At 52.5% G+C, this 10,908-nt stretch overlaps 1 protein-coding gene across 3 annotated transcripts in view; it reads right to left on the minus strand.

The window, feature by feature from the left end:
• PLEKHM1 (pleckstrin homology and RUN domain containing M1) overlaps nt 1-9,277 on the minus strand; it is a 44,673-nt gene extending 35,396 nt beyond the window's left edge. Inside the window, exons 1-4 of one of the 3 annotated variants that reach the window (XM_053930577.1) lie at nt 9,120-9,277; nt 6,308-6,522; nt 2,759-2,847; nt 1,167-1,414 (exon numbers count right to left, since the gene is read on the minus strand). In XM_053930577.1, the coding sequence (XP_053786552.1) occupies nt 1,167-1,414; nt 2,759-2,806 (296 nt within the window). In that variant the 5' untranslated portion in view covers nt 2,807-2,847; nt 6,308-6,522; nt 9,120-9,277. Of the gene's footprint in view, nt 1-1,166; nt 1,415-2,758; nt 2,851-6,307; nt 6,523-6,610; nt 6,666-9,119 lie in introns of those variants that run through there. The other 2 variants (XM_053930578.1, XM_071219405.1) reach the window with 2 other exon arrangements.
• Between the last annotated feature and the right edge of the window lie 1,631 nt (nt 9,278-10,908).

The following is a 10,908-nucleotide window of genomic DNA, read 5'->3' on the forward strand; positions in this document are numbered from 1 at the left end:
AGGTTAGCACTGGGGAGCCGGTGGGTTGTAGGTTTTTGCGTAGGGAAATGGTTTGACCTCAGCTATGCAGACTTCAGGGTGGGCTGCTCTGGACAGGACGAGACCCCGGGTGCCCCACACTCAGTGCACGGACGCCTGTGATGGAATGCCCCTCCCGTGGCTACCACAGTCCCCTGCTCATGCCTCCGCGTGGGAGGGCGGACCGTGCTCTGTAGGGCCCAGTGACTGGCTCCAGTTAGCTAGCTCAATAAATGTTAAGAAAAGGCAGAATGAGATAAGGGGGACAATTAGCCTGCCTTTGTCACCCAGCAGTGAGGTAAGAACCTGAGATAGGGCGGTGGCAGGAGGCATGGAAAGGAAGATTAGAGGCTGACAGGGCACCTGTGGGCTGAGGGTGGCATTCGATAGCTCTTCGAGGCTCAGTGCCAGCCACTTGCTCCAGGCCCAGGCAGTTAGGGGCAGGGCCACACGCACAAGTGTCTCAGGGAGAATATTCAGATGCTCTACTTGGATTTCACTCTTATTTAAAAAAAACAAAAACAAAAACAAACCCTACCTCATTATAATACTTAGCATAGAGATGTTCAAACATTCTAAGGCGGGGTCAGCAAACTTCTTCTGCAAAGGGCCGGATAGTAAAGATTTTAGGCTCTGCAGGCTACATAACCTCTGATACAACTACTGAACTCTGCCAGCTTGTGGTAAAAAGTCGGCGCCTCCTGGCTGGTGTGGCTCAGGGGATTGAGTGCCGGCCTGCGACCCAAAGGGTCACCGGTTCAATTCCCAGTCAGGGCCCATGCCTGGGTTGCAGGCCAGGTCCCCAGTGGGGGACACATGAGAAGCAACCACACATTGATGTTTCTCTCCCTCTCTTTCTCCCTCCCTTCCCCTCTCTCTAAAAATAAATAAATAAAATCTTTAAAAAATAAAAATAAAAAGATGGCACCTGCTGAAGGGACTGGCCCAGAGGCTGGAAGCAGTCCCAGGCTGCTCCACGAGGAAAGAAGGGCTGAAGAGGCTCCGTGTGACGGCAACCCTGCCTCAGCCATCTCTGCTCTAGAACACAGAGTGCCTGTTGCTCTCCCGCACAGCGGGAGATGAAGAGCCCCCCAGGTCCCACACTCCAAAGCTCTCCCCCAAAGCAAAACCTCCCCAGCTGGTCTCACTTGTGGGTGACAGCTTTCAGGAGGGACCAGAAGACAGGCTGAGGCAGAGGCTTCTGGTAGGCACTCTTCTTCCTTTTCCCCCCGGCCTCAGCTCGGATGTGCTTGGCGTGCAGGCCGTGGATGAACACGGCCTCTAGGGCGCTGCACATGGAGTTGGCGTCTCCGTCTTCGCTGGTGACCGCTGTGTCTGAGGACACGTACTGCTTCTGCAACGCCTTCATGGATCCCACCAGCTTCTTCTTGATGACCTGGGCAGGGCCACACGTAACACAGGCCTTCAGAAGATCCTATGGCGACCCCTGGAATGTAACTCTGCCCGTCGCAAAATACATGCACAGCTACACACACACACACACACACCTGTATGTGCCTTCTGCAAAACTAGCACATGCTAATTACAGAAAATGAAGACCAAGTACACAGAAGAGGCCCTGGGCTGGGGAGCGCAGTCGGCTACAGCATCGATCCGCTATGTCAGGGTTGTGGGTTTGATCTCTGGTCAGGGCACGTGCAAGCAGCAGCCGATGAAGGCATAACCATGTGGGACAACAGATCAGTGTTTCTCTCTCTCTCTCTCTCTCAAAAATTTTTAAAAACTTAAAAATAAAGTATATGGTTCAATGGTTTTTGGTATAATCACAGAATTATGTGAACATGGTCATTATCTAACTTTAGAACATTCACTGCCCTAAAAAGAAATGCTGTACCCTATTTCCTTCCCCCCAAACCTTGCCAACCACTCACACACTCTGTCTCTAGGGACCTGCCTATGCTAACAGTACATATGAATGGAATCATGTGACAGGCATCCGGCTGCTTTCATTTTAGCATGTTTTCAAAGTGCCTCTATGATAAAGCATTCTTCACGTAGCCGTACTTCATTCCTTCTTATTACAAATAACATTCCACCCACGGATATACCACTTTTATTTACCCACTCATTGCTTAACAAACACTTGGGCTGTTTCCACTTTTGGGCCATAATGTTGCTATGAACGTTCACCCACAAATTTTTGTGTAGAAATATGTCACATGTTTTCAATTCTCATGCGTGTGTACCGCGGAGCGGAATTGCTGGGTCGTCTGCAACACCATGTTTAACTTTTTGAGGAACTCTCAAACTGTTTCCCACAAGGGCTGCGCCATTTGACACCCCCGCCAGCGACGTGCGAGGGTGCCACTTTCTGCATGGCCCCACCAACACTTATTACTGTCTGCCGCTTTGGTCACAGCCGTCGTAGGGGTGCGAAGAACTATCTCGTCACGGTTTCGATTAGCATTTGTTTAATGTCTAATGATGGTGAGCATCTTTTCGCGTGCTTACTGAACTTGTGTATCTTCTCTGGAGAAACCCTTAGTCTTCGGGTAACCTACATTAACTTCCAACTGTTCTTTTGTCAATTCTCATCTTATCACCAATAAGATGATGTAGAAAGGGCAGGACCTCCTCGGAGCCTGCTCCAGCTAGAACTTTTTCTCAGCCCGAGGCCTCTCTTACCAGACAGTGTCCATACATTTCAAAGTGAGGAAAGTCGATGAAACAGCGGTGCTGTACACCCCTTCCCCACCCCAGATCCTCCCTGGCCACCTACCGGGATGGCAGCCTGGGGGTCCAGTCCATTTTCCACCACTGAGAGCATTTCCACTCATACGGCAGCTCCCAAGGAGAATCACATGACACCTGCTGAGACAGAAGGTGGCCAGGTGAGCAAGCTCCCAGCTCACCTCCTCAACACCCCCTCACCAACCCCCGCACCCCCAAGAGGGCAGCATGAGGTCAGCCTGTTTTACTCCAACTGCAACCGAAAGAAAGGCCTTTGAATACAAAAGTAAAACTGAGAGTGGATTTTCTGGAAGGAAACAAGGAAGAAAAACAGTCTGAGGACCCGGATCTTGGGAGGTGAGGAGCCCTGTAGAGTGCCAAGGGTGGACGCACCCCAAGGAGTGAGTGGCAAGGGCTCCTTACTCCACGCCAAGCGCTGGCACTAAATGCAGGGAACGAAAGGCTGATGATTTCGCTACAGAGCTGAGGGTGCCGGGTTTGCTGCGGCTGCAGGTGCAGAGAACCTTCAGGGACCAGGAAGCAGGCCTCATAGATCACAGTCAGGGCTGGGGTTTGCACCTGCCCCCTCTCTGACTCCTTCCAGTCCAGTGTCTGCCACACGGCAGTGAAGTACAAGCGAAACAGCTACAAAAGGGAGACTCTCCTGCTATGTCCGCTTCTCCTTTGGGCTTCGAGGGTCAAGCCTGGGTAGCACAAGGACACGTGTGAAGGGGATCGACACGGGTCCTAATCTCAATTTACCGTTAACCAGCTAGGCACACGGTGTCACTGTATCAGACTGCTCCAAAGGAGATTATGACTGTGGAAATGGCTAGGACAGTGGCTACTATGTACCAAGGACAAAGGGTATCTACAATCACAGTGGATGTGGCCACTTAAATTTACAGGCAAAGAATCCCACTGCCTGAATCAATATGCACAGGTAGGTGGAGTCAGTACATAGGAAAACCCCTCAGGCAGCTGGCTTCCTCCCAGGAGTGGCTGAGGGTGAAATGGGGGAGGGGCTAGGGGCTTGGGTCTTAGTCTGAGGGGGCTGCTGGCTGGCCTGCCCACCCCAGCAACTTGGACAGGGCAGGGCCAGGCAGACACGCTCACATCTAAACAAACGTCTAGTGACCCCACAGCTGAGCATGACGGGACACCAGAAATAACAGGTTATTGTTGTCTCTGCTCCCCCGAAACTGCCCTGGCTGGTGTGGCTCAGTGGATTGAATGCCAGCCTGTGAACCAAAGGATCCGCTAGTTCGATTCCCAGTCAGGGCACAGGCCTGAGTTAGGGGCCAGGTTCCCAGTGGGGGCCGCGTGAGAGCCAGCCACACAGTGATGTTTCTCTCCCTCTCTTTCTCCCTCCTTTCCCCTCTCTCCAAAAATAAATAAATGAAATCTTTAAAAAAAATGTCTGAATATTTCACAACACACTTAAAAAAAAAAAAGAAGTTAATAAAACCAAGGCCTGCTAAATGGGTTTTACACCCTTCACATCTATTGCCACATTCCATTTCTTGTAACAACCCTAGGAGGGCTCTTTTATTACTTCAATCTGACGGATAAGAAATAGAAACTGACCCAGGTCAAGGAACTGCCCAAGCTCCCAGAGCTGATGTGGTCGGTGCCTCGGCCAGGACAAGGCCCACTGCAGCTCAAGCGGAGCCCCAGACTCCTGAATGAGTGCAATTGCCTCCCTTCTGGGAGAGACGAGTGTGAGCTAGGGCTAAGGAGTGGATGGGGGGGAAGGGAGTTGGAAGGAAAAGGGGGCAGCAGGGGTCTGGGGGGAGGGCCCTTCAGCTGGTGGAAAAGGCTCCGATTCAATCCCTGGCCTCTGGAGTGGGCAGAGGGGAAAGAGGATCCAGAACCAACCAACCTCCCTGAGTAAGGACATGCAGGGGAGGGAGGTGCGCATGCAGGATGGCCCTGCAGGGCCAGCTCTAGTCAGGGCGTGGAGACCACCAGGAAGAACAGGGGGCCCTGGCTGCAGCCCCTGTCCGACCGCCTCACCCTTCACCCGTCTTTCTGCTCCCACCTACCCAGGACCCTCAGGCGCCTCCTTGGAGACCAGCTCCACAGTCTGGCCACCAGGGCGACAGGGAAAGAGGTATGTACTGTGGTTAGAGCCCCTTTAAAAACGTGCCTGATCCCGGAGGCTGGGTTCCTTCTAGGCTACCTCATGTAGCGCAGCCAGCCAAGGCCTGGTTCTCTGGCTCCAAGACCCTGAGCTCTAACCCCGTTCAGCAATTCCAGCGGCCTATGGCCAGCCCTTCTACAGACCATCTGTGTACAGACCATCCAGCTGTAAAACCACCCTTCCCTCAGCCAGCCCCAAGGCCAGCCCTTTAGGGACCTAGACCTCAACAACCTGAATCGTAGCCTGGGTCCATTAAGGCCCAGTAGGGGAGGGAGGCTTATCAACAAGTGGGTGCTCTGGCCCCGCCCAGGTCTACGGAAAAACCAAAGCAAACTGGTGCTGAGAGGTCAGAGCAGAGTCCGATAAGAGACAAATAACTGGTGCCTAAAACAAAGTTTCAGAAAAGCCACGACATGACAATGGTAGAGACGAATCCAGGAGAAAAGACACCGGACAATTCACAAAATAGGACTGGGACCCTGGGGTTCAGGGAGCAATTTGGGGCACACCTTCATCTTGGGCAGGCAGAGCGCCCGGCCTATGGTGTGTAACCCACAATGCCTCACACAGGCAGGACGCTGGCTGCCAGGTGGGAGCCCCACCACCTCCAACTGAGAACTCACTGCTGGAAGCAGACAGGGGCTCTGGGTCTCCTGACTGCTGAGTCAGTGCTGAGTCACTCTGCTGGTGGCCCAGGCCCCGACCTACCACCCTACAGGGCTGGCTTTACTCCCGGTCCTTGGCATACTCTTCACTGTCACCAAGAATCAAACCCAAGAGAGGTGTGGCTTCAAGGAGACTTTGCTGAAGGGACTAAAGACCGAACTTGAGCACCAGTGGAGTTTAGCAGAAAAGGTGACTCTGCCTTTTAGGAAACTCCACACCCTGCTAAGCCTGCCTCTCCCGCTAAGTACTGATTCACCCTGACATAGCTTTTTTTTTTTACCCCCCTGACATAGCTTTTCAAGCTTCTCTTATCTCATGAACTCCAACAACAGTCCTGGGTGAGGATTTCATTGAGAAGACAGGGGCTCAGTACAAACAGGCCCCAGGTAAGGAACAGAATTCTCTGGTTTCTTCATCCCAAGTCCTCCTGTGCCTTTGACCAGTCGCAACTGCCTCAGGTCTTTGGTTCAAAGAGCTTCAGGCAAATTTAATACTTACTGACCCTTAAAGGGCACTCAGAAACTCCATGTATCAAATAAGGCTTGAGATCAACAAGAAACCATCTTGCCGACCAGACCTGTAGTCCCAAGCAGCTGAGGCCAGGTTCTTTCTCCCTGGTACCCAAGTTTCAGGGCCATCCTTTCTTACGCATTCTAACACAAGCTAGGGAGGAACTGTCCTGGTTCTTTTTCTTCCCTACACTGCCTGGCCGTGTAAACATGCCTAATTTCACTTCCTCCAGAAACCAAGGAAGAGGGAAAAGGGAAAAATGGCTCACATGAGACTTACATTAAAAGAAGAAATGGATGAGCCGGCCTCACGGCTTCTGAAGCATTCCATCCATCAGTAAACAGTAACCTCCTCTCCTCGGAGACTTCTCAGCCATTCCCAGCAGTCTCCTCTCTGAGGCCTGAATCTAATCCTGTACCTGGCTGTTCGGAACAACAGCCTGGCGTTTAAGCCATCCAGCTGCTACAGTACAATCGATGAGTCAGGGTTTTCAACTGGAAAAAAAATATGACAAAGTTATCTTCCGATTCGGAAAGGCAGCTGATCTTTCGGCCGTGTGAGTGATGAATGAGTAAACGGCACCTGCTTCTACCTGAAGAAATCTGGATTTCTGCTCCCGTGTTCTCTAGCAGGTGTACTGGGCGGGGGGGGGGGGGGGGGGGGGGAACAAGGCCTTTGAAGTAGTTGAACACGAGCTGGAGGGTGAGAAACTTCTAGCTTGTGATTCCCAGACCACGGGCTGGTGGGTGAGGCCAGAAATGTGAGATCAGTTAACACTGGCTATCGTTTTTTCCCTCCCTCCTTCTTTCCATCCAAAACCAGCCATCCCCCCCAATTTTTTGTCCCATATCCCTTAGGGTTCTAGCAAGGGCCAAACTCTGAATGAAGAAAAGCAGGTACTTCCCGTGGCTCATTCACATTTGCATTCCCGGTGTCCAGAACAGCGCGTGGCACACCGTGGCGCTCAAGAAACACCCGCTGAATGAACTGATGGTACAATACAAACACGGCTCAGGGCGGTACCTGCCTCCCCTAAACAGTGCGAAGCTGAAGTACACAGCTCTTCAGTGGGAAGAGCTCCTTCCACTAAACCCAGCCGCCAACAGGTTGAAAGCCATTCAGATCTATCACACCTTACTGGGGACGTACTGGAGGTAGAAGAGCATTCAATTTTCAAAGGAACAAGACTATAAAAGGCAAGCAAAGACAATGGTCCTGCTCGGAGCCCTTTAAAATTGCTGCCACCTGGCCAACCCCCTGAAACCAGGTCACCAGAATCTGGAGGGAACAGGTACTCAAAAAGCCCAGATGATAAATGCTGAGCATGGGGCCTGAGGGCCTCAGGATGTCCCTGTGCCTCAGCTCCTCTCAGGTAACTCAGCTCCCTCTGCTCATAGGCAACCGCGGTAGCCAAGACTCAGTGATGCAGCCCCCAAGAAAAGAGGAAGCAGCTCAACAGCCTCCAAACCCACCGAGTCCTCAGCCTCCTCAGGACCCCGCTCACTGACACTCTTCACAACGTGTGACATCACCTCTGGCACCCATAGTGTTCCCTGTGATCAGTGCTGGGACTGATCTGTTAGCAGATGTGGCGCAGAGAAGTCCTCTGTGGGTCTTTTCCAAGGTCTAGGAGAACACACAGTGGAATGGTTCTGTGACCATGGCCAATCCCACACAGTGGTACTTCCTGAGTTTCTTCAAGGCCAGGAGACCAGCCAAAAGGAAGTGGTGGCTTCTGTTGCCTCAGCCTGAGTGAGCTGGATGAGTGGCCATTCCTCACCTTCCAGGCATTTGGAAGATACCTACCATTCCACAGCACAAGTAATTTAATATGAATGCTAGAATCATAATCCCTGGGGACAGAAAAAGGGGACCAGACACCCAGGGAAAGCCCCTGACCCAAAGGGGTACTCCTCCACACTTACCTAGCTAGCATCGGAGGCCCTGCATGCACTGGTCGAGCGGTTCAGTCTCTAACTGCCCAGCTCTGAGTAAGCCCCTAGATTTGCTGTTGAGGGACGGCTGGTGGGGCTGGCAGGGCACTCTAAACTGATCTCAGATTGAACAGGGACTGGGTCAAGGGAAGAATGGGTGCAGAGTTACAGCAGAGGATACGCCATTAAAGGGAGGGAGAAAGAGAGGAAGAGAAACATCAATGTGTGGTTGCCTCTTGTGTGCCCCCTACCAGGGACCTGGCCTGCAACCCAGGCATGTGCCCCAACTGGGAATCGAACCGGTGACCCTTTGGTTTGCAGGCCCACGCTCAGCCCACTGAGCTACACCAGCTTGGGCTGGAGACACCATTTTAAAGAAGATGGGTTGAGAGCAGTAGGAACTGGTGTAGCAAGAGTCAGGGGCAGTTTAGCAAAGACTTAGGGATGGAGGATGTCCTGAGGATGACTGGAGAGGGAAAGGAAGTATATGATAGGCTAGAAGTTAGGGGTTGAGTGTATGAGGACAAGAAGATATGAGACCTGGGACAGGGCTCTGATCAGAGTTATCAAGAAAGACGTGAGCTCAAAGTGCGCCTACTTTGGGGTTGGGTCTTAAATGAGAGTGGGTCAGAGGTGGGCTGTTTAGGATGAGCAGACCTTGGGGAGCTGAGCAGGGGCATGTGGGAGACTAGGATAAGAAAGCTGATCCAGAAAAACAAAACAGAATAGTGGTTCTCAAAGATCTGCGTGGAGCATTAAGATTGCCAAAAGGGTCGAGAGCCGAGGACGATATGTCTGAATAGGGAGGCAGAGAAATGTGGCTGGGATCGGGTTGGAACTGGGCTAGAGTGGGGTCAGGGGTGAGACTGCATTTATGCAAGACCGGTGGTGAGGGGGTGGGGGTAAGGGCTAGAGTCAGATCACGGGTGGGAGAAGAAAGAGGGGACGGGCCAGCAGTGGCAATGCCAGCCGGAGGCTTGGATCGGAGTGGGAAGTTGGGGCGCGGGATTTGGGCAGGGAAGGGTGCGGGCTCCGAAGCAGGGGCAGTATCATGGCAAGCGGGGGTTTGGGATCACGGCGAAAGCTGGACCATCACCCGTTCGCGTCTCAGCCCGCCTCCCCTTCGCTGCCCTCCACGCCCCCAACCCCTAACTCACCAAAGGGAGCGGGCAGCGGGGCGTGGGGTTCTCCCAGCCGCAGCAGCCCCCGAAGATCCGATCCGACCAAACGGCCTCCGAGTTGCAGACAACATCAAGCTGCGCCCAGGACGCCTGACGCCATCACGTAGGCTCAGGGTCAGGCCCCGCCCCCTTCCTGCGGAGCCTATGGCGGAGCCGAGAGGAGTCGCGGGGCGGGGCGGGGACCGGAGGGGCGGGGCCAGCGCTCCCAGTTGCTTAATTACCCAGACCCCGAGGGGCTTTCGGAGGCGGGGGGGGGGGGGGTCGGTTACCCAGTGGGTTGCTGAGAGCCGAGGGCCGGCGTCGGGGCGGAGCGCGTCCTCATTGCTCGTTTCCCGCAAAGTCTGCGTCCAAGTAGATTCTGTCGTCTGGGTTCACGACCTCGTCTGGCCTCAACTCTATCTGCGTAGCTTTGGGGCTGTCCTTTGGCCTTGGTCAGTGGAGGTTGTCCACTTGTAAAATGGGACCAATAACGCCGACCTTATATTTGCCTCTGACATGGCGCCAGCGTAGCCCTGCAGGCAGAGCTCAGGTCCAAGTTGTAGTCTCCGGGCTGGAGGCTCTCAGGAAAAACACACGTGTTTTGACCACACCTTACTCTGAAAGGAAGCACGTAGAGACCCCTTGGGCATTCTCTTGTAACCCGCCCATCAGGAAAGCTCAACTAGCCATGCAGATAAATGTGTTTGATTTCTTTCGTAAAAGTGACATATCTCTTTCAAATGGACTCAAAACTCGACAGCTCTGGAGGTGGGGGGTGGATTGAGGAATCAAGCAAAAAAAAATAATTCATGGACACAGACAACAGTGGGGGAGGGGGCGGATGGAGGTGGAAGAGGGTATGGGGGCATAAATGGTATGGAAAAAAATTTTTTTAAATGAAATAGACCTGGCTGGTGTAGCTCAGTGGATTGAGAACGCGCCTGCGAACCAAAGTGTCGCTGGTTCTATTCCCAGTCAGGGCCCGTTCCTGGGTTGCAGGCCATGTCCCCAGTAGGGGTCCGCTAGAGGCAACCACACATTGATGTTTCACTCCCCCTCTTTCCCCCTCCTTTCCCCTCTCTAAAAATAAATAAATAAAATATTTTTTAAAAATGAAATAGCTACATTGTAGCTTCCTAATGTCATTTCCCCTGATTTACCCTACTTTGATCCTGAGACTGGTTTTTAGCTGAAATGTAATTTTATCAGATTAAATTGCTTCACAAACTTTAAAAAAAAAGTAGCAGGTGTATTTTGGTGCTTCAGACACTTCACAGATGCAAGTTCGGTCACAGATTGGTCAATTGGCACTGAGTGTGAGCAGGGAGGGATGCAGGGGCGCGGCTGGATGAGGTGCAGGTGGGTACGGGCCTGGCTGAGGAGCAGGCCAGTTCTTGGGAGCAAGCTGCACTGACCTCTGCCAGGGCTCCTGTGCTCCATCTGCTTTTCCGGGAAGGAAGGTGTCCTTCATATCTCCAGGAAGGTCATGGTCCCAGTACCAGTTTCCACTTGTAAAACCAGCTGTTGGAGTGTGGCCCTCTGTGGTGTAATTCTCTCTCCAGGAGTGAAAACCTTCCCATGCCCCTGGTTTTAGGCTAGATGAGTAGGTGCTAAGTGCCTTCACTACAGTTAATGGTTGAGCAGGAAGATTAGAAATAAGAACTTAGTAAAATCTGAGAATTTCTGCCCTAACCTGGGAGATAAGGGGTCAGGGATTTAACATGCATGGAAAACAGAAGCTCCTGGTGTTTGTCAGTAGGAATTGTGATTTGTCCTTACCAACCAC

This window comes from Desmodus rotundus, chromosome 9, assembly GCF_022682495.2.
Source record: "Desmodus rotundus isolate HL8 chromosome 9, HLdesRot8A.1, whole genome shotgun sequence".
NCBI lineage: Eukaryota > Metazoa > Chordata > Mammalia > Chiroptera > Phyllostomidae > Desmodus > Desmodus rotundus.